Source organism: Brachycentrus maculatus, unplaced genomic scaffold, assembly GCF_059751285.1.
Source record: "Brachycentrus maculatus isolate JH-2025_06_01 unplaced genomic scaffold, ASM5975128v1 h1tg000048l, whole genome shotgun sequence".
Taxonomy (NCBI): Eukaryota; Metazoa; Arthropoda; class Insecta; order Trichoptera; family Brachycentridae; genus Brachycentrus; species Brachycentrus maculatus.
The window spans coordinates 1,273,377-1,301,371 of record NW_028280802.1 but is presented as its reverse complement, the minus strand read 5'-3'; the positions used below and the strand labels follow the sequence as shown (position 1 = coordinate 1,301,371).

General features: G+C 36.3%; 2 protein-coding genes across 2 annotated transcripts in view; one reads left to right on the top strand and one right to left on the bottom strand.

The window, feature by feature from the left end:
* The window catches only part of hiw (MYC binding protein highwire), a 166,296-nt gene that overhangs the window by 45,002 nt on the left and 93,299 nt on the right, over positions 1-27,995 (bottom strand). The window lies entirely within an intron of this gene.
* On the top strand, positions 26-27,581 carry LOC148312239 (uncharacterized). The gene is made up of 5 exons (XM_088277623.1): positions 26-324; positions 20,491-20,743; positions 22,520-22,680; positions 23,371-23,663; positions 23,747-27,581. Exons 1-5 carry the CDS (start codon positions 172-174, stop codon positions 25,203-25,205), a joined length of 2,319 nt encoding a protein of 772 aa, XP_088133749.1. The 5' UTR covers positions 26-171; the 3' UTR covers positions 25,206-27,581.

Genomic DNA, 27,995 nt, shown 5'->3' with positions numbered 1-27,995 from the left:
TCAACAGTCTGTTGTGGTCACGATCAGTTGTGTTTGTTCGCTCAATGTGTCCGGCCGTCTCTCGCGCGTCGCATAGTGTGTTGTGGAGCATTGTGTAGTACTGTTGTGGTTCGTGGTGCCGACGTTCGTGGTATAGTTAGCGGCTAGCGGCTAGCCGTGGTCGGACTCATCATGGGGTGTTATCCCGTGATTCTGATGACGCTGTGCGTGTTCCTGCATGCCGTCTGGGCCGAGGCAGGACTATGCGAGCTGGAGGCTTGCCAATGTTCAAAAGCTAAACACCCTTCTAAAGTCAATGTCAACTGTGCCTTCAATGATACTCAGGTAAGTGGAAAACCTAACTGTATACTGACCAAAGACCAATGTTTCTTCGGTGTCCATTCTAGGCTACACCGTCAACAAACTGAGCCCACATCAGGCAAAACGAACTGCGGTTTTGACAAAAAATAATTACTTCATCCATATACCATATCTGCTCCTGCGTGGGCCATAACATAGATATATTGACAATATTTTGCGTGTGTCTAAATACTTGTTCAAAAATCTAGATTATCTCCAACTAGGAATTATTTTTTATATTGTTTTTTTTGACACCCAACATAGATGCAGAAGAATATGGAAATAAGGAGGGTAGGCTTGTTTAAGTGATCACTTCACACACTTGAAACATTCGCCAATTCTACCCATGATTGACAACCACAGTACTCAAGTTCTTTGAACTTCTATATGTATTGTTTAAATTGGAAACATATTGCTAGAATTGACTAGAATTTCACTAGAAACGTCCATGGTAAGCCCCGTAAATGCCCAGACTCCCATATTTCTCTGCATCTATGTTGGGATGTCAAAGAAAAATAAATAAAGAAAATAAAAATAAAATATAATAAAAACTTTCGTCAGAAATCCAAGAAGTTTAATTTTTGTTAATACCCTTTCCTTGTTCTTTTACATATGTAAACAACAACAAAATAGCAACATCAAAAAACAACTTCAGAAATTGAAACAATTACATTTTTCCCCTTTATATAATTATAGATCTTCATTTTACAATATAATCAAAGTGCCCACGAGGTTGCTATTTTACGAAAATAACACCTATTTAAGTAAGTGTTATTTATATTGAATATTAAAATCAAACACTGATTCTACTTAAGTCTACTGAGTCTACTTAATTGTATTGTATTGTTTTTAAAAAATCCTTAAAAATAATTTTTGTGACAGTTGTTTCGCCTAGTTATGAGTCATTCATTTGGAAATGCCATTGATAGGCGAAACAATTATCACATAATAGTTATTTTATGTGTCTTTTAACTATAAAATACAAACTCAAATAATCAGTGGTTGATGTTGACATTTCATATATAAATTCAAATGGAGTTCTACAAATTAAACGCCTAAATAAATAAGTATTATTATTATAAATTAATGACTACTATGCATCTTGCTTAACCTGTTATAAACTCGATCTTGTTTGCAAATCAAACCTTTTTTATGTCCTTTTTCTTCAGCTTTGCATAAAAAGTTGTTTTATTTTATATTTTGTTTGTTCATTAATTTATTCTTTTAATTTGGCGCACATGTAATATTATTAAGTCGAGTAATGAGAGCTAATTAGATCACAGAATTAGGATAAAACCCAATTTCATCACAAATAATGGTATAAACGGTCAAGAAATCCTCTATCAGTATTTAAATATAGACAGTACTTGGCGTTTAAACTATTTAAAAAAAAACTATAAATATCCGCGCAAAAAATGTAAGGCAAACGAGTTTTTCACTAATGCCCGCAAATTCTCAGATTTTACTGTCATACAATTTGTTGTTTACCGGCTTCCCAATTCAAAATATAACAATATCGGTCGTTTATTTTCACAACAGTTTTATGAATATAGTGACTTATCGTGTGCGTGAATGGTTTATTGTAAATTAAGGGTTTAATCGGGGCCTCAGGTAAATCTAGTTAAATCGAGAGACCACTTTTTCACATTTTGACACTTCGACGTCCAACATGAGATACAGTGGGACCCTTTTTGTTGCTCCCTTAACGTGCGACGTTACAGAGAGAGGGCTCTATATCACGACATTCACTTGCGAGTCAAGACTTTCGAGACAGAAAAATGTTTCGCTTAACAATATTCTAGAACGAATTATGCTCGTTATGAGAGGTTCCACTGTACGTTTATGCATATCATTACTACCTACCCCACACAAGATAAGATTCGAAGTTTTCATCACACGATCTATTTTTAATCGCTAGAATCTATATGTGTATTTCCCTTATTCGCCCTCAATGTTGCCTCGGGCACTACATCATAGCGACGCAGTGTCAATTTGATCGCGAATTATGCGAAAATGGCTGGATCGGTCCAAGCGGCAAGTGCCAATCGGTAGCCGAACCCGGAATCTCACGCGCGGTAGCTAAACGTGTTAACCATTACACAAAGGAGGTCTCCACGAATAGATTGGATTATTCATGTCTAGTTCACGTAGCCAAACGTATATTTTGAACACTTCTCGTTCTATTTCTATCCTTATTCCTTGTTTATTTACGACGATATTCTCGGTAAACACAATATGTAAAAGTGTTCGGGAAATATTACATTTGCTCTTCGAGTAATTGGTTTAACCTTATCCTAAACAGTGCATATCGAAATAACAATGTTTGTTTGTACTTATTTATAATTTATGAGCGATTATCGAAAGCAAATATTGACTATCTTTATCATATTAGTATCACCTAATGAAAGATAACATCGAAGACGAGTCAACGTAAATGCTGAGCCATAGACATCATGTATCTGTGGACATTCTGACTGCGAAATGATATTTTTCATTTTGTCTTCATCTTCTTTCCTCACTCACCGTTCCACATATCCAAACCATCTCAACACACCTCTCATAATTTTATCGACAGTGATTATCTCAGCCTTTAACATAAATCAAGTGGTAGTGTCTATCAATTTATAATGGATAGATATTACAGTACTCTCCTTATCGTTCATCGTTTACTTTGTGTAATACCACATTAAAATATGAATGATAAGGAGAGTGTTATATTTCCATACCAAAAAGTTAACAATGCTTTCAATATACAAAAAAGAACGCTATTACAACTATTTATTAAAATCTATTCATACTATGTCACTTGCGTGCGACCCATCATATGGGATCGAATGCAGAGTGGACACCGCAGAAACAAAAAAACCCGCTAAGAGTGTCAGAAATGATGATTCTAAAGAGCATATCGAGCAAGAGTCTACGAAATAGAATAATCAAAACCAGGATAAAATAAATACGCGAGATCCAAGACGTCGTTAGGTGGGGAAGACAATGATATGCGCATGTGAGGAGAATGGAACCATCCAGACTCCCCCACCTCGCATTGCACGGTCAACCAAAATGTAGACGACTATCGCGCAGTCCGCCAAAGATATGGATTAACTAACAGCTGACAATCAACATCGCAGGAGGCTTATGCCTCTTAAATACAGACCACAAGGCCTACACCAAGCAGAAATAGAAGAAGTCAACAAGTTGGCATTTATATCTAGAAGTCAAAAACTGTTTCGACTGTCCAACGTCTCAAAAAGAAGATATAACGAATTGTAATTGAGTCACTCCAAATATGTTATTTATTATCGAACCAAGTATGAATAATCGACGAAGTGCTTGGCATTTTTGTTTACAAAAGATACTCGGTTCATTGGAACGTAAAAAGTAAACAAACGCCCAAGTCACATTAAAAAAAACCGAGTCACCGAAATAATTGTAACTCTTTTTCTGAAGACTTTCCGGGGACAGATTATTAATTTTATTTATTTAAACATATTACATAAACACAGGGCTTTTTTTTAAACAAAAAACGTCCCGTAAACTCTAATGTGAAGCTTTTTACTAAAACAGATTATGTATATTCAAATATCATTTATTGTAAATAAAATTTAAAGCGACAAGCGGAGGATAGAGGCGTGTGGAAACTGACCTTGAAAGAAGCAAATCAATCATCACAAAGACCTACGAAGAAGACAGATAACGTAAATGAAGGAGTTTGGGCGAAGGATTTACAGGAGCAAATATTTACAAATTAATTATAAAGTTCTTTTATTGTCTAATATGGATGTACCTCGAGAGACTCATATATCTCCCAGTGTGTCCAACAAGCCTGTACGCGTACGGATACGAAACCCCGAGCGCCTTATCTATTTATTCATTTATATATATAGCATCCTCCGCCATTTCCTTTCCTGAAAACGTTGAAAAAAAAAAAGCTGTAATGTCCATCGCCTTGAGCTCTTTCAGTTTTGTCGTGTGTATCCCATAAAATATATTGCACTCAAAGTGCACAGAACTAAGCAAAATGCCTTCATATAATCAACATAAATCAACTAGCAAGGGTAGGCAGATATAATAAAACGGCACACCACTTTGTCTTTGCAAACAATCTGCTCCTCTTCCCCATTCATGTATCTCCTCATACACACCCTCCAATTATTCTGATTTGGCTTCCAAGTATTTGACATACCTGATCGTGCCAAGTTTTCCTCGGTTTTCCTCTGCTTCTTTCCTCACTCATACGTTCCACATGTCCAAACCATCTCAATACACCTTTCTTAATTTTATCGACAGTGCTATCTTAGCCTTTAACATAAATCATGTAACATTAATTCAGCAGTCCCTTTGTGGTGGTATCTATCCATTTTAATGTATAGATATTACCACTATTTCTTAAAATCTATTGTGACACATCGCTCACTCCTTTCAAGAACGTCATAAATAAAAAAACTTGATTTTTCAGGAGAACGTTTTAAAAGTTTAAAAAGAAATCACAATGTATTAAAAATAAACATCAAGCCACTTATTGAACTTTTTACTGTGCAACAAATCTTTTTAGGTAAAACCTGAAGGTTTTTTCTCCTTTTGAAAAATATTTAGTGTATTTAAAAAAAAATATTGAACAGTACCTTTTCATCAAAATGCAAAAACAACACTTTCTGCCCTGTAGCGGGTAAATATTAAGTTAAAAATATGCCTCTTTTGCTGGGGTGTAGTACATTTTCTGGGCATTCCGAAAACATGCACAACTCAAAATTCACGATTTTTGATTTATGACGTTCTTGAAAGGAGTGAGCGACATGTTCCTCATCATTTTCAAATACCTTATGTGAAGCTTAGTCTAAGTTCTAGAGTTGCGTCCTTGGGTCGTTGAACTATGCAGAGGGGATAACTATAAAATTTAGATATCTAGGTTTGAAAATGACGCAAAATGCATCGAAACACGTGTCACAGTAGATTTTAAGAAATGTTGGTATACACCAAGTAAAATGTACATTTAAAATGGATAAATCAAGTTAATACCGCGTAATATGATGCAGTGCCCTATGCACCATAATCTTAGGTCAGGTTAGGAGTCGTAACAATCGGCGGGTATGTATGAGGAGATGCATGAACGTGGAAGAGGCGAAGAATGTTTGCAAGGACAGAGTGGTGTGGCGCTCTATTCTCTCTGCCTACCCCTGCGGGGAAGCGGCGTGATGGTTAGTTAGTTAGTTAGTTTTTAGCCCTATGCACCATTTGAGAACGGAAAGAAAGGAATGTTATTTTTGTAAATGCAGTTAGTTGGTAGACTTCCATTTTTAATTTGGTATGTATCCAAAATAAAACAAAATGATGGGACCGAATTCTAATTTATTTTAATACATACAATGATTTATAATTGATTACTTATTTTATCTTACTTGAACTTAGCTTTCATGGAAATCCCCATTACCCACTGAAACACCCCTTAAAATAAGTGAGGAAATGCCATAACTTGGCGAAACAATTGTTATAAAATTAATTTTTATGTGTTTTTTCCCGTTTTTTTACGTCCGCCTCCGTGGTGTAATGGCCAGCGTGTTTAGCTACCGTGCTGGAGGTCCCGGTTTCGATTCCCAGGGGGGTGAAAATAAATATTAATGATTTAACACTGCAATATTTATTTAATATTACCCTGGACTGGTTCCTGATACGCAAGAGTGATCACCTTGCCTTCATGTAAGTAATGATCAAGATAACACTGCGTCAATTTGATGCAGTGCCCTATGCACCACTGGGTGCTTAGGGCACTGCAAATACAACTTAGTTATCTCAAAAGATCAGTTTGTTTTAATATTTAATATATATAATAATTAATACCATTATACACCTAGATCTAATAATATTTAATAAAATAAATTATTGTTAGTGTATAACAGCGGAGGTGAACTTTTTAACCATTACCCCAAAATATTTTTGCGTATGTCGATATAACCCCCTTTCCCCCCATTTCGAAAATAAGACAATCAACATAATAATAAAACCCTTACCGCACCCCAATGGTGCATAGGGCACTGCTTCATATAAACGCAGTGTTATCTCGATCGTTTACACATGAAGGAAAGGTGATCAGCCCTCCACTTCAGGTACCAGTCCAGTGTAATATTGAACAAATATTAGAGTGAAAAAATCACTTTTATTTATTAAACCCCCTGGGAATCGAACCCGGAACCTCCAAAACGGTAGCCGAGCATGCTGACCATTACACTACGGAGGCGGACAAATCAATGTTTCAATAATCAATGTTTATTTAAAATAAAACTTATTTATTGAATTAATTTTCACGAAAAATAAAAATAAAGTTACATGAAAATAGTAAGTATGTAATAGACAAACAAAATAAAATTCTCAAATTGGACCAAATGAAAATTCAGGTTTTCATGTTTCCTTTTCAGTTTTTTAGAAGAAATCTCATGTTGCTTCATGTTTGATACAATTACTTCAAAATTGGGATTTTTTTATGTAAGAGCATTTTGAATAGTTGATTAATCGATTTTTGAATCGTTTAAATTTGTGAAAATACTAACACGTTTATAAAATAGAAAACTAGAAAAATTTCCTTATTATTCCAAAAAAATCATTTTTACCCCATTTGGGGTAATTTACTCCGGTTCTCCGCCCGCTGGTGTATAAGGACATTTTACAAATATTTAATTCATTTTGATAATGTCTTGACAAGACGAAACGCGTCACATTTTATCGACGTGCCACACGTAAAGTGCTCTAACTACATTTTTGTCAATTTTGAGATATTTGGTGTATGTTATCAACTGACCGTTATCTACAAATATAAATAAACAAAAAAATATATAAAATAAATTACGCCTAGTTTTCAGGCGTATAAGACGCTATCTACATCGAATTTTCAAAATGAACTGAACTCCTAAAACGCTTAATTAATAGAGTACTTAATTTTGTCAAGGCATAAAGTTTAAAAAAAAAATATATATTATTTTATCGTGTTTTTGAATGAATAATACTAGTTTAGAATTTCAGATAAAACCGTTAATTAATAAAAAAGAATACGTTGAAAAACGCGCTTAGAGTGTCAGAAATGAAGACTCTGAGAAGCATAACAGGCAAGAGTCTTCGAGATAGATTGAGAAATGCCAAGATCAGGGAAATATGCGAGATCGAAGATGTCGTTAGGTGGGGAAGGCAACGAAGAAGACAATGGTATGCGCATGTGAGGAGAATGGAACCATCCAGACTCCCCCACATCGCATTGTACGGCCAACCCCATGGTAGACGACTCCCGGGCAGACCACCAAAGAGATGGGCCGATAGCTGGGAATCGACGTCGCAGGAGGCTAATCCCTCTTAAAAACAGTCCGCAAGGCCAATAATAATAAGAAGAAGAAGACGTTGAAAATATCTTCCAAGCTCTCTCCTGTAAAGTAACAGATTTGCAGATAGAGTAAAAAAAAATTAAGAAGAGAATCAATCTATATAATAGTGCTCTTACTGAACTGATATATTGTATGCTTTCATTAGATGTTCGATTTCAAATTAATTTCTCTTTCTACCCCATCCGCCTAGAATGAATGAAGACTTCAAGTAGCATATTTCAGACGTCAAAATTCAAGTGGGCATACGACAGTTAACAGTTCGTCCTTCGTTCCGTTTGTTGGATACGCGATTAGCCGATAACCGACCGTCAGCCGGCGGGCGTCAGGGGACAACATTCGGCAGTCAGAGTTAAACCGACGCGTTTGGTGCGGGCACACTGCGAGCAAGCAGTTGAGAAAAAGAAAACAGTGAGACAGTTTCCTGTGTTACGGAGATATTTATGAAACCGAGGCACGTTTCCAGTACTCGCAATAGATTGATAGAGTCAACTCTTTGAGACAAAATGAACGCACACGAAATGCGATCTTTCTTGCACTAAACGATGCATTTTAAGGCCCGGTATTCGATTAGTCGAAGCTTAATTTTCTCTAAACCCAAGCAACATTTTATGTGATTTGATTTTTTTTCTTAAAACACCGTTTTTGTATTGAAAAATAAGTTTTTCTTCGAAATAATTATAAGGTTTTGAAAAGAAAAGAGTTATTGAAAGGTAAGGAGTTAAAAATATATATAAAAGTATTTTTTCTATATAAAACAACAAAAAAATATCTATGTAATATACATTTTTTTAAATCTGCGTGAGCACACGACCAGCCCTGAGCGTGGCTGAACGCATTCTGATTCGTACGTTTGTGACAAGCTTGAGATCTGGGCCTTAAACGACCCATTTTACGCATGCGTGCGTATGTTGACACTGCATCATTTTACGCGTATTAGTTTGACCCTGGGGTACTGACTTATTATTTTTTTACATCACAACATTGATGAAGAAGAATAAGAAAATCTGGGCATTTACGGGGCTTACGACCGTCATAGGCTGGTTTATGTGATCATTTACTTTATTCACTTGCAAAATTCGCATTCGTAAAAACGTTGTTTTCGTAAGTTGGTCCACGCTTCTACTTATAAAGCTCTATAAAGCAGATACATAAAGGGATACGCCCCATAACACACGCCCGATGACGTAAAATTTGATGACGTATAGCGGCGTCCGTTTTTCGTTTTATTCAAATATCTAAGATATATTTTCTTACCCTAATTCGCACCCAATGGTGCATAGGGCACTGCATCATATATAAGCAGTGTTATCTTGATCTTTAAATAAACGAAGGAAAGGTGATCAGCCTTACGCTTCAAGTACCAGTCCAGGGTGATATTAAATAAATATTAGACTGTAAAATCACAAAAAAAAAAATTACCCTCTTGAGAATTGAACCCGGGACCTCCAGCATGGTAGCCTAGCGCGATAACCACTTTTACACTATGGAGGCGGACATTTAAAATGATAAATTAAGTTTGATTTGTATGCAGTTTAAGGCTTACTTTATCTAAAGTTTAAACCTTAATATCTCCCTTAGTTCCCTACAGATTTCAATAAGGACATTACCCATAGTCTTGTGATTTTTCATATTAATTTATTAGCCAATAATAACACATCGTGAGTATGATCCATTATATAAGTTAATACAAAATAGATTAAAAATAAACATGGCGGCTATCATTCCGCAGCGCGTATTGCGGTCGGCGGAGAAAAGACGCGAGACCGGTTTTATTACACTAATTTAACAATGCACATACATATGTATCATATAATATTATTACGCTCAGCGTATGACACCAGCGTAGACGAGATAACGGTCAGACACCTGTCCTTAAACACAGCCGGACTGCATTTCATCTTCTCGTCTTAATTCTAACTCCCATCAATATATGTAACTAACTAAGTAACTAACCATCACTCTGTCTTTGCAAACATTCTTCGTCTCTTCTACATTCATGCATCTCCTCATACATACCCGACGATTATTACGACTCCTGACCCGGCCGCTTTCAAGTATTTGACATACCTGATAGTGCCAACTTTTCCTCGGTCTACCTCCGCTTTTTCCAACTATATTCGTTTCGTAAATTTGTTTAACCGTTCTTTCCTCCTTCATACGTTCTACATGTCCAAACCATCTCAACCTTATTTTTATTCTTCACCTTTATTAATTTTATCGATAATGCTTATCTCAGCCTTACATTCTTTCCTTATTTCATCATTCGAACATCTATCAAACATCGTTTTGCCACACATTTGTCTGAGGGATCGCAATTCGACTGCGTTCAGTCTAGTTTCATCCTTCTTTAAAAAAAAAACGCTAACTCTAATAATAAACAAGACAAACATGGATATACCTACTTATAGTTTTTCAAAAAAATCAGCGAATGACAAAAAAACTCAACAGATCCGTTGTTCAATTGATCTGGTCTAGATAACCGGATCACTTAGGCGATTCATTGATGCGGATCTTTTGAATAACCGAATCTTATCCACCTCCCCTGTAAGATCTGTCATCTAAATTCGTCTGTTTCAAAAAGGCGCCGGCGTTCATTTTTTATTAGAGGGGCGTGACCAAATTACGTTTTTAACACTGTTGCCGAATGGTCCCTATCATGTGGTACATATTCCACATTGCTGTGTACATTTAAAATTTGTAAAACAAAGATTGAAGTCAATCAGTTCATTTGTTTACCAACCGCACCAATTTGTTTATATTTTGAGATACTTTTAGCATTGTCTGTTCCGTGATGTCAACTCGAGCGGATGTATACCAAAATCGCTGTGTCAAAGTCCACTGATTGTGGACTTGGACGAGTTTCACATTCAATCTTAAATGTTTCATAATAATCGATGTCAACGTTATTGTCTCGTATGCACGTTGAAAAATTATACGGAATGTCATTCAATAAGAGAACTTGTAACTTACAACATTTTGAGTGTGTCCAAACACTTGTACACAAATCTCAAACATCGGAATTATAGTTCACTTTCTCCTTCTATCTACGTTATATCTTTCCTCTCTCTCGTGTAACGAAATGTGCCTTATAAACGTGACGCGTCCTTGAAATTTCATTCTCGATTCTCGTCCAATATCGATTGCCGACTAAAAAAATTCAATTTAAAAACAACATTCGAAACTGTGAATGAGCTGTTCTTGATTGCCAATTTTTATATGTAATGACTTCTGCTAGACAGTAGACGGTACATTTTAGTGGCGCTAAATGTTATACAATTGGCCACAGGTGGCACTCAATAGGGCTAATGAAACATACATATTCTCACGCGAATAAACCAGTACATACTACATATATCGCTCACTCCTTTCAAGAACGTCATAAATCAAGAAACTTGATTTTTCAGGAGAACATTTTTAAAGTTTAAAAATATAATACAATGTATTAAAAATAAATATCAAGCCACTTATTGAACTTTTTACGGTGCAACAGATCTTTTTAGGTAAAACCTGAAGGTTTTTTTCTCAATTTGAAAAATATTTAGTTTATTTAAAAAAAGAATTAAACAATACCTTTTCTTCAAAATGCAAAAACAACACTTTCTGACGTGTGGCGGGTAAATATTAAGTTAAAAATATGCCGCTTCTGTTGGGATATAGTAAATTTTCTGGGCATTCCGAAAACATGCCCAACTGAAAATTGACGAATTTTGATTTATGACGTTCTTGAAAGGAGTGAGCGATATGTCAACGGAACGGTCAATGAGTGTCAATAATCCCGTAAACGTTATTCATTGATAGTAAAAGAGATTTTTAGAATGATTGACATTTGCGATTTCTCTTTCACGGATAATGATGTGAATTATTTTTTAAACTAATCTTTTTCTCTGGTTTTTACTGGTTTTAACTGTCCAATTATATTTCTTTAAGTCCTAACATACCATACGATAAATCGCAACTTAATTATTATTAAACCCGACACATTAATGGACACCCCCTCCCCCACTTAGAGGTTTTACTGTACACATAATAATAGTTCCTGATATTATTATGTACTCGTACAATTTTTCATTTGCAGCAATTCGTTCGTCTTTTTTTGCAATGAAATAAGTTAATAAGTACACAATAAGCTAATGCATTACTTCGAAATTATTTTAAAATATCGCTCACTCCTTTCAAGAACGTCATAAATCAAAAATCATCAATTTTCAGTTGTGCATGTTTTCGGAATGCCCAGAAAATGTACTATATTCCAGCAAAAGAGGCATATTTTTAACTTAATATTTAACCGCTACAGGGCAGAAAGTGTTGTTTTTGCATTTTGAAGAAAAGTTATTGTTTAATTATTTTTTTAAATAAACGAAATATTTTTCAAATGGAGAAAAAAACTTCAGGTTTTACTTAAAAAGATCTGTTGCACTGTAAAAAGTTCAGTAAGTGGCTTGATATTTATTTTTAATACATTGTATTATATTTTCAAACTTTAAAAACGTTCTCCTGAAAAATCAAGTATTTTGATTTATGACGTTCTTGAAAGGAGTGAGCGATATGTGAACAATAAGCTGATGCATTATTTAAGTAGGAGGCCAGAAACCAAGGAGAAGGAGGGGTGTCTTTATATATCAGAGGTTCGTATTATATATAAGATAATATGTAGGTGACAAATTTTAAGTACTAGATGGGATTAGTGTAGTTGTAGGTCGGGTAGGTGGTTTTTGTAATCGTGTGTCTTATAAACGTTCTTGCTTATTAAACGCTTAACCAGTTTACCGTAATGTTATCAAAATAAATCACATAACAATTAATTTTAAGATGAATAAATTTGAGGATTCAGTGAGTGGTACATGCGATATAAGGATGAGTGATTTGGATTGACGCCCGCGCATAGTGACCTCACTATTCGAGTCCTTTGCACCAGGTATAGCCAACAGGCGAAACATTAATTGTTTGCACGTGTTTTTGCCTAGAATTTTCACTCTTGAAATTATAGTCACTTTAAACTTCAAGGGAAAATCTACTCACAAGTAGTTATCGGCTATAAAACACATAAAGTTGGAGCCTAAGTAGGATCATGAATAGCGGTGTTGTATAAGTCATAGCTAATTTTCAGTCACTTAGACGTAAGTTAATTTGTTTTAAAAACAGGTATTGTGGCCGTATTCGTAATTTTTAGCGATGCACCGATATTGCGTTAATAGTTTGACCGACATTTTTACAATAGATTTTTTTCAGAAACGGGAATATCAATTTATGAAAAGAAAATGTATCGTCTCTTACGAAAAAGAACAGTTAAAAAAATTCAAAGTAGATCATTATTTTTATTATTTAGTATTAGTAAGCACAAATTACGATTAAAAATAGTAATAGAAATAAAAATAAAATTAAATATTTGTTGTTTGTGAAAACGTGCGATTTATGTATCTCAAATTGGACCGTTAAACTTTTGTATTTATTTGACCAAATTCCGCTCGTACTGCTTTTATTATTATTTTTTAATACATATTATCCCTTAATATTCTTTACTCTACGTATTTTGTTTGAATATTTCGCAAATATTATTGGTTCATCTACTGTTTTTTTTTATGCAAGAAGTTAAACGCGATAATTAAAGAGTTTACTATCCCTGCTCTAGACCAATAGGCTTTTGTCACGATGTTGGTTTATTGGCTAATAAATTAATATGAAAAATCACAAGACTATCTATAACATTCTTATTGAAATCTGTACAGAACTAAGGGAGATATGAAGGTTTAAACTTTAGATATTTGAATAAAATGAAAAACGTGCGTTCGCATACGTCATCAAATTTCCGTCATCGAACGTTTTATGACGTCATATGGTTTATAGAGCTGTAATAGTAGTAGTATGGATTGTTTGTTTACCACTACACTACCATTTATGTTATACAAATATGAGGGGAGGGGAGGGAGGGTGGACCATAGACATCAACAAATAGAGCCGCCAATAATTTAGCAATGACACCAACATTAAAATAACTCATTGCCAACTTACGAAAATAACATTTTTTCGAAGGCGAATTTTCCAAAAGAAAAGAGGGACAAAAATATTAATTATATCGGCTGTTATAAACACAAAACGAGTCTAATACAATCCTTTATAGGTTAAGTATGTTAAATTGGCTATTCCTCCCGCCTGACAAAGATCCATTACCTACACATTGCAAATTTCATATTTGGACACGACTACATAGTATTTTAGCGCTCATACCCATGAAGTCAAAACTTTTGTTGGGCACTTTCTCAAAAGGACCTACACCTATTCATGCAAAACATTAACAGGTATCCCAGATTGAAATTATCTTTTTGACAAAAAACCACAACTAACAGGCAGGATTATTTTGTGATTGCCAATCTTTTATCAGCTTGTTATCTTCTATCTGAATTTTTTTTTAATTTGTACGTATTGACAGCTATTTCACGCTTGAAATTCGTGAATTAAGAACAACAAATCTAACGAACACAGAAACATCAAACAAAATCTAACACATCCCTTTTCTGATCAAAAAACTTTTACAACCTGCTTCCATTATCTATAAAGTCATTACAAATTTACAACGGCACGAGAAAACTCAGTGAGGGCACATTATTGTTATTTGTAATCATGTATATGATGAAATAAAATCGCTCGTTCGTATTTCATATTCGTTGATTACGAATGATAAATAAAAATAACCACGATTCAAAATTCATTAAAGGACTACTTTTGAACACCAAAGCTATTGATATTTACGTGGCATTGTCCTTTCGGCCAGTCTTTACTCGATAGCGGGCAGATTAGTATGCTGTCCTCCGAGTCATCGCCGTTGGTCAACTTCCTATTATGGCTTATCCAATGAAGATAGCCGAAACTACTTTCTATTGACCGGATAGGGTGACCACATGATAATGTGTTTAACAGAAAAATTCATCATTATAATACACGAGTATATAATAAAATACATGTGGATCCGATGAACACAACTAAGTTTGGAGTAAGGTCCTTACAATATATTTCCTATACCCAAATTAACCAGCTGCCTGACATATTGCTCACTCCTTTCAAGAACGTCATAAATCAAAATACTTGATTTTTCAGGAGAACGTTTTTAAAGTTTGAAAATATAATACAATGTATTAAAAATAAATATGAAGCCACTAACTGAACTTTTTACTGTGCAACAGATCTCTTTGGGTAAAACCTGAAGGTTTTTTCTCCAATTGAAAAATATTTAGTATTTTAAAAAAAAATAATCAAACAATACCTTTTCTTCAAAATGCAAAAACAATACTTTCTGCCCTATAGCAGGTAAATATTAAGTTAAAAATATCCCGCTTTTGCTGGGATATAGTGCATTTTCTGGGCACTCAGAAAACATGCACAACTGAAAATTGACGATTTTTTATTTATGATGTTCTTGAAAGGAGTGAGCGATATATAAAATAGAACCCAGTCATGGATCCAAAATAAATTAACTGAAAAAATACTTCATGGAAAAATATTTGTGTTAGTGATTCGTTTTTTTCTCATTTTTTTCCTTTGACCTCTAAGCTGCTTGATTTCGAGTGTCAAACTTTCCGTTCCGTGCTGGATTATTTTACATTAGAATATTTTTGACAAAAAGCATATTTTTGCCTATTTCTTGTAGTGAAACTTTCGTAAGTCGTTCGGATATCCATTACACACAGTACACAATTCACTTGACTTATTTTGTTTTTATAGTGTATTTACACAATTTTTTGTGTAAATACACTATAAAAACAATTTTCAATTTTTTGTCCGCCTCCGTAGTGTAATGGTCAGCACGCTCGGCTACCGCTCTGGAGGTCCCGGGTTCGATTCCCAGGGGGGGTAAAATAAATATAAGTGATTTTTTCACTGCCATATTTATTCAATATTACCCTGGACTGGTACCTGAAGCGGAGGGCTGATCACCTTTCCTTCATGTGTAAACGATCAAGATAACACTGCGTTTATATGACGCAGTGCCCTATGCACCATTGGGGTGCGGATAAGGGTTTTATTATTATTATTTACACAAAAATATTAACATCAAAGGACTCGCGACAGAAAATTTGGCGGCCGTATAGAAGACGCGGCTGTCGTGTATAGTCCATTCGTTGCGTGCGCGCAGTTTTTTCTAAGGAACTGAGCGGTCTCAATAATTTTATTGAATTCAGGTTCAAGGGTTGACCCGGGTAAAAATAGCTAAAAAAATCAATGCTCTCCAAATAACTTTTTAAATATGGTTCTTATGAAAACTGCCTATGTAAACTATATAAACTATGGATTTAGAGAAAATTTAGTTACGACTTAACGAATGCTAGGCATTAACCACGGGCTGTTATAAAATTAATAAAGGTAAAATTTGGTGTGATCAACCTGCTAAAAAATATTTTGAATTTTTCGCCTTCTGAGCGTATGCATGATTTGGTCTAAGTTGACGAAAACTGGTTTTGATTACTTTGTAACATTAATAACTGGTTATAAAATTAAAGTAGCACCTTTTCAGCATATGTTAAATTAAACGCATTCTGACTTTTATCGATACTTGCATTTGAAGATATTTTAGAAAATATAATGTTAATAATAAATAATAAAACCCTTATCCGCACCCCAATGGTGCATAGGGCACTGCTTCATATAAACGCAGTGTTATCTCAATCGTTTACACATGAAGGAAATGTGATCAGCCCTCCGCTTCAGGTACCAGTCCAGGGTAATATTGAATAAATATTGCAGTGTAAAAATCACTTATATTTATTTGACCCCCCCTGGGAATCGAACCCGGGACCTCCAGAACGGTAGCCAAGCGTGCTGACTATTACACTACGGAGGCGAACATAAAGTTAATTGAGTAAAAATAATATATTTAACATTTTGTGTGTCCAAATACTTTTTTTACTAATCTGGATTATCTCCAATTAAGAGTTATTTTTTTTAATTATTTTTTTGACACCTCGACATAGATGAAGCAGAATATGAAAGTATGAAAGAGTTTCTGCTTAATAAAAAGTTTCTCTCATCCCACCATCATAAATATTTCTAGTGAAATTCTAGTGAATTCAAGCACTATGTTTCGAGTTTGATCAATATATCCAGAAGTCCCAAGAATTTGAGTAGTGGTCGTCAATCATGGGTAGAATTGGTAAATGTTACATGTGTGTAAAGTGATCACTTAAACCAGCCTATGACGGTCGTAAGCCCCGTAAATGCCCAAACTTCCATATTCTTCTTCATCGATGTAAAAAAAAGTAAAAAATATACAAACTTATAAATGTATAAATGAGTATAATATTAATGACGGTCCGATACTACAATCCAATGAAATTAATTGGATTCAAGTAAAAAACTGTTAAATTGATTTTTATGTAAATTACGATGAATTTCTAATTTGAGAGACTTGAGTTTTTAGTTACCGCGTTAACTAGTATTTGTTATTGAATTTACATCACAAAAATTTAAACAAACAAATAGACACCGTGTTAGGATGTGATGAAAATAATCAAATTGACGTAATCTTATTTCGGAGTAGAAATATGAATCAACTGGAGATAAATATAAAATATACGCTAGGTACAACGAACTTCCGCTAGGTATAGTTAGATACTTTGGGCGTTTGTGCATTACACGGAATTTTACCGTCCGGCACGGCAGTTAGCATATAAAACGGAAGATTGGCTTGTGCTTTGTCCATCTTCATCGGTGCGTGTTTACGTCGCGCGTAAATTCGATTACTCTGAACTGTCGTAATCGCTATCATTTTTCAAAACCGGACTGCCGGACGGTTAAATTCCGTGTAGTGCGCAAGCGGCTTTAGAGCAGGGGTCTTAACCCGATTCATCATATAAACGTAATGTTATCTTGATCGTTAACACACGAAGGACAGGTGATCAGCCCTCCGCTTCAGGTACCAGTCCAGGGTAATATTAGAGTGAAAAAATCACTTATATTTATTTGACCCACCCCTGGGAACCCGGGATCTCCAGAACGGTAGCCGAGCGAGCTGACCATTACACTACGGAGGCGGACAAACTTTTTTTTATTTATCTCCATTGGTTACCAAAATCCCATATGTCAGCTTTCAGTACAGTGAGAAATACCGGATCTGAGGTCATATTTATAAAAGTATTAGATACATTTGAACAGTATTTTAGGGATTCCTTCAGGGTTATGCAAAATTTTTCGAGTCATATTATGTTTTTTCTTCTTCAATAAGTTTAGAAATAGTTTTAATATTATTAATCATACAAATAGTTGTAATATTATGGCGGGGGCTGACCGAAGCCATTTCGTCGTAACGTAACACGTTACGATGCGAGCATTCAGGCAGTCAGTACAGCGAGCCGAGCGATCCATCCATAGTTTCGGATGCTCGCTGCGAGCGATGTTACGACGTTACTAACTAACTAACTAACTAACCATCACGCCGCTTCCCCGCAGGGGTAGGCAGAGAGAATAGAGCGCCACACCACTCTGTCCTTGCAAACATTCTTCGCCTCTTCCACGTTCATGCATCTCCTCATACATACCCGCCGATTGTTACGACTCCTAACCTGACCACTTTCAAGTATTTGGCATACCTGATCGTGCCATGTTTTACGACGTTACGTTACGACGGAATGCTCCGGTCAGTCACCACCCTTACAAAAATACTTTTGATTTAATGAAGTTACATAAAATAATTGAGAAACGAGAAATACAAAGCACATTAAACCAATTTGGTAACATCGTTATAACGGAAGGCTTTCGCAAATAAGACAGGCACTAACCTGTCATCCAGGCATCTAGGGAAACATGACCTCAACCGTATGCAAATTCTACAGCGAACGGCAGCCGATATTATCATCCACTAGCACGGCTGTCCAAATTTAAAACACAGTAAGGGGCATTTTTTTTGTTGTAGGTTTTTTTGCATTTTTGGACTAAGTAGAGTCTACTTAGTCCATAAATGCAAAAAAAAACTACTACAAAAAAAAATGTCCCTTACTGTGTTTTAAATTGGGACAGCCGAGCAGGTAAAGGGATCGCGAAGTAGCGAAAATTGAATATTGCATTTACCATAAGCACTTTGACATGAATAGACAGCCAATAGAGTATTAGGCGCGTGTGAGGGCTTTATTTTACGAGCCTGACAAAGCTGGCAACTACTCGCAATATATAGTAGCGCACATGCGGGCCCTGCCAAGCAAGGCAAGGAGGTGTCATTGTTCACTAAATTAGCACGGCGGATCGACGGAGCGGCCAGACAAGAGAATACGGCAGATACTGAACGTATCCTGCGACAGCCACGAGCTCCAGCGACTCGTTTCACTTCCGTTCCCATAAATTGGACCTCCCGTGACAATTATTTTTGCGAAGGAATATGTGCGATGCTTCGCTTTATTGTGAGGTACTCGTAGATTTATAAAAATCGCTTGTATATTTAAAACAATAATAATTAAAGTGGTATTACAGAAAGTATCGAAAAAAGACGGTCGGGCAGGCTCTGGAATCTTTGGCGTCCACCCCAAACTGAACAAATCATATTATTTTTTGACATCTCATCAAAGATGATGAAGAACATGGAAGTCTGGGCATTTACGGGGGTGACGACCGTCATAGGCTGGTTTAAGTGATCACTTTACACACGTGTAACGCTCACCAATTCTAGCCATTATTGACAACCATATTACTCAAATTCTTGGATGTTCTATAAATATGAACCAATTTCGAAACGTTGTTCTTGAATCATTGGAACTTCACGAGAGACATCTATTGGTGAGATGAAAAGAAGCTTTTTTAGTCCCGTAAATGCCCAGACTTCCATATTCTTCATCACCATACATTTAAAAAAATAATCAAAGTGGTATTACAGAAAGTGAACGATGAATGATAAGGAGAGTAAGATATTACCATACCACAGAGTAAACAATGCTTTTAATATACAAAATAAACGACTATTTACCCTAAATGTTCCCGTCGTCTGGTCTTTATAATTTACTGCCCACAAATTGAAGTAACCTGTCGATTTATTGAATGTTATGATCGCTGCTCGGGTGTCGATAGTTCTGAGAAGTTCCTCACACTAGATTATCCCTCCTGTTCCCAACACAGATTTAAATAAAACATATTTATTTAATTTCATTAATTGATTCGGCAGTCACTCTGTGGTAAAAATCTATCCATTTTTAATAAAAATTTTAGTTTGTAAATAAAGACAATTAAAAAAAGAATCAGGGAACATGAATTATGTTAGAGAAATAATAATTTTTCCGAATTCGTTAACCATTTAATAGATAATGATCACAAATTTAACCACAATAACGTAGAAATCCTAAAATTAATTAATACGAAAAGCCATAAACTGCAACATTTTGAAACAATAGAAATTCATACAAATATAAATAACAATAAACCCATAATTAACAATATGACAATGACTAAAGTCTCCCCCCTATTGTCTATGTTCCCACTGAAAAGAAATAAAAATAAAAAATAAAAATTAATAAAAAAAATAAGAAACAGCTACTACCCCCTCTTTAACCTTCAACGTCCCGAGGACCCAACTCTAAAATTTAGAATTAGCTTCACATACGGTGTTTGAAAATGATGCGGAATGCATCGAAACACGTGGCACAGTAGATTATAAGAAATAGTGGTATTTACTAAGTAAAACATTAATTAAAAACATATTTATTTAGTTAGAAGAAACAAAAATCCACTTAATGATCTAAAAACCTTGTACATAACAAGCAAGGTAAATAATAAATGCAAAGTTGTGTGGTTGGTTATAGCGTGAGGTTTGTTGTAGCGGGTCGCGCTGAACGCCGACTCTCTCCCGCCCAACCTGTACGAGGTGACGCTGAGCGGCGGCCGCGAGCTCGTCTTTGGCGCCCAGTCCTTCAGCAACAAGGCCGACATGGTGCTGCTCACCGTGTCGGGCGTGCCGCGCGTGCACGTGGAGCCGCAAGCCTTCATGGACTTGCGCTCGCTGCACATTTACCTGGGCTTCTCGGACTGCCGCTACGTGACCGTGGACACGGACGCCTTCAAGGACGCCAAAGGTGAGCGGCCCTGCTTTTCCCTTTATTTATCCTCCATACAGAGTGGCACAGGACTCCGCACGGGAGAGGCGCCATGTGCGATCGGACTAAAGACGAACAATCTCTCCGTCTAATCCTCATGACTAAAATGGCCTTTCTATCTAGAACGGTTTTAAGCCACGGACGGGGCTTCTTCAAACGAGAGTTCTGTGCCGCTCTGGAAGGCATCGTTCCGTCTTTTTGGGGACAGTAGCGAGCGACATCTATGTTGTCCTTTATGCGATATCGATGGTCACATGTGCGTTTTTAATTATGTGTATGTAAATCTTTATTTTTTTTATTTGACGATATTCATTTGTTTCCGTGAAGTGATTCCATTGTTTAAGAGTCCCAGTCAATAATGCTGTAAATTTAATTATGATTGAAGCCATGCCATATTTTGAATATGTATTTTTTAAGTGGTACAATTAAAAACAAGTCGATTATTTATTTGCCTCCGTAGTGTTATGATGCGTAAGGTTTCTGGTTCAAGTTTCGACGAAACAAAGCAAATAAAGTGATTTTTCACTCAAAATATTCAACGTACCATATACCTGTACCCGAAGCTCGAGTAATTAATGATCGAGTTATCACTGCTTATACTGAACGCAGTGATCTATACAGCATAGGGCGCGAATAAGGGTTATGCTATGAGATTATTTTGGGCATATTATTTTAGTTGGAGTAATTTGGTCCAGTTACATATTCGATGTAGAAGGTACCTCCCTTTCTAAAGGAAGCGAGAAATGTTGAGATAACTATGATATCTCAAAACAACGTTTTTAAGGTGTGTCACTTAAGAATTACATACGCCCTAATTATTTAGAATCGAGGACCGTGAAACGATTTAGATTCTAATCGTGTAGCGACTATTGGAAGATTGATTTATTGGCGATTGATACTGTAGTAACTTTGTTGAAATATCAATTACATGATATCCATGAGAGAATTTCGCTTGGAAAATGTATACATCATTAGGCGACTAATAAAGCTAATTACGAGTATACGTAACGAATACTTCATCCATTCTTTGATTTGGGTAAAAATGTATAAAATAAATAAAAATACTGGCGTGAAAATCAAAACTAAAGTGTCCGATTATAATATTTCCAAATTATTCCCATAAATGCATTATATTTTGAATTTTTAATAATTCATCATCCAATTTTTAAAAGGAACAAATCATTTGAAGCTGTAAAAACATGTATATTAAATGTGGCAGCCATCAAAATGACTTCGGTCTATTTGGTGAAGATTGTAGATAGTATTTAAGTGTAAGTAATAATAATTCGTTGAAATGAATACATTAGAGAACAAAAATGTTAAGATATGTTGTGTCTCAATAGACGTGAAGTCTAGTCATTCACAAGCCTTACGACCTGGCAGTTAGCTAAAGTAATCACTTTATACTTTATACACTGTATCGTTCTCCATTCTATCCCTTACTGGACATCCATATTGCCTCAATTTTCGATAGCTCATACATACGTATGCAATGTTGCAACAAACAAACTCGTCTCAGTCAAAACTGATGGAACTGCCCCGTTCGGAACTTTCTTCCCAAAGATTTACATACAAATATACTTACAATAGTAAAAGTGATAGTAATTATTAGTTATTACCCAATTCAAACTGAGTTCTCTCGTAGATATCGTTTATTATGAATCCAAAGTTATTTGAAAAAATATGTATGCGAAAAATGTATGCACTGTTATTGTTTGCATTACTAAAGCGTAATTTGTTTTATGCATATTGAAGGTCCCACTACAGTAAATATTTCCAATTGCGACAACGTGATCCTCCACGCCAAGGCGTTCTTCTGGTTGGTACAGATTACTATCAACGATGTCTCAAGTTTGGAACTCAGCAACGGAACTTTCTTACTGAAGACGCCGGGAGAACGTGGACCCGTCACTAAGGTAAGCAGTAAGCATTCTTGGCAACATGCACCTTGTCTCGTATCCGCATACTGACAATAAACAAGCACGTCACATCTCGGTATAATGGACCACAAACGAGCATGTCACACCTCAGTTTCTTACTAAAATCCGGCATGTTACATATCCGTACACCTAACATTTTGGCCATGCTCCTGGCCGACAACACTTCCTCTCAAGAAGAAACCTCTTCCCCTCTCCCAGACTCCCCTACTCGACGTATCGAGACCGACTGACAACGTTTTACTATTATTATTATTATCATTATCATCATAATATCACAATCCACGTCTTTATAAGCGCCCTTGAATGAGTATTTTACGAAATTCACTCTATATAAATCATTTATAATTACTACTCGTTTTTAAACCAACATGACATACATGCGTTTTAGCGAAGCGATTTTATTATATATATATATATATATATATATATATATATATATATATATATATATATATATATATATATAGATATATATATATATATATATATATATATATATATATATATATATATATATATATATATATATATATATATATATATATATATATATATATATATATATAATTTAAATAAGATAAATAAACGATGAGTGTTACCGATGTATGGTATAAATATGTACGAAATATGGTATCTACCCCGACCTGATTTATCTTATTTTTCCAGATAATCTTCAACAACGTAACTTCGGCCGCAATTCCTACATCCACTTTCAGCACGAGTGTGGCTGAGATTCGGTTCCAGAGGAGTGACATAGTCACAATATACCCCAACGCTTTCGACGGAATACTCTATAACGCGGTCATAGCCATCAACTCCTCATTCGGAAGGATTTTGAAGGGAGCCTTCCCGCAGAAATGTCTCATTAACTATATAGAATTCTCCAACTGCTCTGTTCGCTTATTTGACAATGAAGCGTTGCTTTCTTCTACACAAGTTCTGGACATTAAAAATTGCGTGTAAGTGTCACCGTATCGATACAATCAAGGTGTGTATTATAGTTTACATGATTAATATTCCTAACGAGTATGTGTTATTACAGCATCCAAGAGGTCGCCAAAGGAGCCTGTAATTCCAAAGCTGCCAAAGTGACCATCACTGATAACGAATTCGGCCACGTGAGGTCGCACGGCTTCGAGCTACAGGAGTGGGATGTCATGAAGATAGAAAGGAACTCTTTCATTTGGTTGGAACCGGATGCTCTAGTGTGCGCGAATTACAACAAGATCGCGGAATTCTCTTTCATTGACAATCAAATGACAAAAGTCTCCGGTGGGGGTCTTAAATTCATCAGTGACGTCCAGAATGCGCTTCCATCTATAGTGTACAGTGACAATCACTTCCTCCAGGAATGTACCTGCAATATAGGCGAGTGGTTACTCGACGTCTTCGGCAAAGATTTAAGCCAGATGCAAACTATAATGAACAACAGTTACTGCTCGATCAGCAACCCTGACATCGCTAGCTGCCTCAACGTCCTGGATGAAGGGAACATGCAGATGATGAACTACTCCCTAGCATTATGCGGAGATGCCGCAAACGCCGAATGCGCGTCTTTGAATGCGCTCATTAATAGGCCAGCTGGCAAAGTTAAAAACAAAAAATTTGTCACTCATGTAATTACTACCGAAGCAGCGTATAGACATATGAGGGAAAAGAACATTTTACTCAGTGTGCTGGTGGTCTCTTCATCTCTAGTAACCATTTTTTTACTGTGGACTTGCATCAGTTTCTTTAGAAAAAAGGGGTACTTTAGAGAAATCAAAAATTCTATAATTTCCCCCACCAGGTGCTGCCTACCGTTCTTTGACTGGCGTATCGTGTACGGAATGGAAATGGCTCCCTCTATATCTCGGCTGTCCGTAAACGAGTATACCGAATGCCATCAACTCGATATGAGAACGCTCAACGTTGAAAATGGTACAGTCGATTTGCGAAAGCGCGATACCGACAATCCCGTATCCGTGTCCGAAAAGGCGACGCAAACGCTGCCCGAAGAGTTGACCAAGGAACTGCTAGAAACCCTCCGAGAGAAATTGGACGACCCGGACAACTACAACGAGGCTCGCGAGATGATAGAGCATCTGTACGATCTGATAAAGGTGGAAGAGTGCTGCAACATGAGTCGCTACAGCCGCGGGGAGCAGTACGAGGACAACGTGTACGACGTGATCCTGCCGGTGGCGCGGCGCGCGGCCGGCGACCGGGTAATGGTGAGCGTGGGAACGGGCAGCCCGTCCCTGGAGCGGCTCGCGCCCGCCGCGCCGCGCGCGCGCCCCGCGCTCAGCGCCGACTACTGGGAGCCGCGGGACTGCGCGCGCCACGAGTACGCCGAGCTGCCGGCGGCGCGGCCGCTCAGCTTCCTGCGCGAGATGGGCCAGCGGCTCGGCGCGCCCCCGGCGCCGGAAGCCTGCGGCACCGCCGGCTCGGCGCGCTCGCTGCGCATGGCCAACCGGCCGCTGCCCGAAGCCCCGCAGCCCTCCACCTCCGGGAGGCCCTAGACGAATCGCTTAGTGTTCGATCCTTTAAGATGTTGGCTGTGTTAATTTTATTATAAAACAAACAAACAAAACTCTGGCCATATTTTCGTGTTACGCGATGCCAGCTGCCGGTGGACTATGGCGGCACCTTCTCATGTGACTTTTAATGCGTAAAGTTTTACGGTTGACATATCGCGTTATTACCATATTCATGAGAAAATTTCAGATCTGTCCAATGTGATGTACTTTAAGATATTGTCAGTTATACCCACTTTCGAAATCGGCTGTACGTCTTCCAAATAAAATATATCTATTGTAGTCAAGTAAGATTTTACTTACTATAAGCCAATATGTAGATTAGCCCAACAAGGGATTTATTGCGTTACTTATTTGATAAAATGTAAATAAATTAAAATAAATGTGTAAGAAACTTAACTTAGCTAACATGTTGACAAGTCAAATAGTAGTCTGTAGTATTAGAAAACACCCTTATTCTCCGTTCCCTACTAATACTAATAATACCATCACGCCGTTTCAGGGGTAGGCAGAAAGGATGGAACACCACACTCTTCTGTCCTAACATACACTCCTAGCTTCCTTCACGTTCATATCTAGTCAAAAATGCCCTCCGATTACGTAAACTTTTGACCCCACAAGATTTTATGTTCTGATTGATCTGGTCGTGCCAAGTCTTCTATTCTCCCGTTCACATTTGCCAAATACACTTTCTTAGTCATTCTCTCGTTTTCCATTCGCTCCACATGACCATACCACCTCAATGAACATTTCTTAATCTTTTCAATTATCCCTAGTTAAGCCTTACATTCCTTTCCAATATCTTAATTTTTAATTCTGTCATACAACGATCTTTCCACACATTCGTCTGAGAAAACGCATTTTAACAGCATTCACTCTGATTCCACCCTTCCTTTGCCAATTCCATGATTCGCTTCCATACAGCAGTGTCGTTACCAGCACTCCGTTGCGAACTACCAGTTAAGCTTCCATGGATATATTTTTATTTGCAATCACTATTCAACGCACCCTTTATTTTATTCCCTGCATTCACCTTTCTCTCAATATCTTTATCCACTTTTCCATCCCTTGAGAACATGCTTCCTAGAAATCCTTGCACTTTTTCCAGGCACCTTGTACGATAGTTTTGCATTCTGTTACATCTTTCTCTCTTTCAAATACCCATGACCTTTGACTTAATTTCAAAGATTTAATTGCTTAGTATTTCTCACTTTTATCAGTACACATGACGTATAAAAGATGTGGAATATATATTTATTGTCAGAAATTTTGGATAACAACTTTGGAAAAGTCCATTTGTTCAAAAATCAAATTTATCCATGAATATTATTAGTTCTTATCCTTTTTGTAAAATTTTAATTATTCGCTCTGTTTCTGATAGTCTAGCAATGACGTATTGTAATAATATTAATCGTATGTATTAATGAATGTAACGACGGACCACACGGTGAATCTTTGGTTCTCCGTGACCTTGAAATCCTAAGCAGGGGCGAGCCTTCCATGTAGGCAGAAAAGCGACCAGTACCTACCCTACCTTACTGAGTAGTACCAGCTTACCTTACTACCTACTTCTACTGCCTACCCTAATTAATTATATGTGCGCGCCACTGCCTATAAGAACATTCAATGTGAATGTACTTATAGGCGATGAATGGAAATCATCGATAAACCGGATGGCCCACCATTCATTTGTCCGTCTGTATGAACAAGAGAAATTTTAAATAATGAAATCGTTTTTCCCTCTTTCGATAGTTATGCGGAGAATGAGGTGCCATTTAAAACAGCGATTTAAAAGCTGAATTTATGATTACAGTGGAAGCTCTCATATGAAGTAATTTCCATAAAGAGCGACATTTCGCAAAACGAATCACAGAGAATGGTCCAGTCTTTTTTTGTGAGCTTTGATATTCACTTGTGAGCCGGCTGCGCCTGTCAAAACAAAAAATGTTTCGCTTAACGAGTAAAATTCTGAAACGAATACGTAATGAGAGGTTCCACTGTATTTTCATTGGTAAACTGGAACCTTTGAGAAGTACCTCTTCCCGATATAAAAAAAAATATCTTGCACATTTTTTTCACATAAAAAAGTATGAATCTTGGAAAAATGCATTGTACCTATTTTTAGAGAAATACAGCTTACGTAAAAAAATGTGTTAACACGTTAGGGGAAAAATGTTTTTATTCAATGTTTGTTTTTTTGTAATTATAGTTATTTCATATGAACAAAAAAAATATTTTAAAAATATACATGTACATATTTACTTATTAGATATTGGATAATTTATTGGTTAAAATGTTTTATATATATTTTTTATGATGTACTACCTACTATAGCATTCTATAATACACTATATGCACAAATAATAACACGCGTTTTATTTATAATTTTTGCAACCTCTATTACAGAGGCATCCTGTGAATATTTAAAGAAGGGATGTTGATATAAAGAAGAAGAAAAACGTGTTGGTATTGTATTGGTAGGTATAACAGCGATATGTATGCGTTTTCAAAAACCGCATCTTTGGATCTAAAAGATCATCCAATCACCTACAGTAGACGCTCTCTTAACTGGCCTCTTCTATGAAAGCTTTTTATTTTAAATGGAGTGATGTATGGCTTTTTCCCGTACCTATTTTTTTACAGTTTATGAAATGTTAATTTTTGACGTTTGAGTTTCTAATACAGAATAAAAGTTCTGTTTTCTTAGTTTTTTTTTAAAAAATGTGTTTTTTTTCTTCCTTGCGAAAGAGTTTTTTTAATGTGTTTTTCACTTCC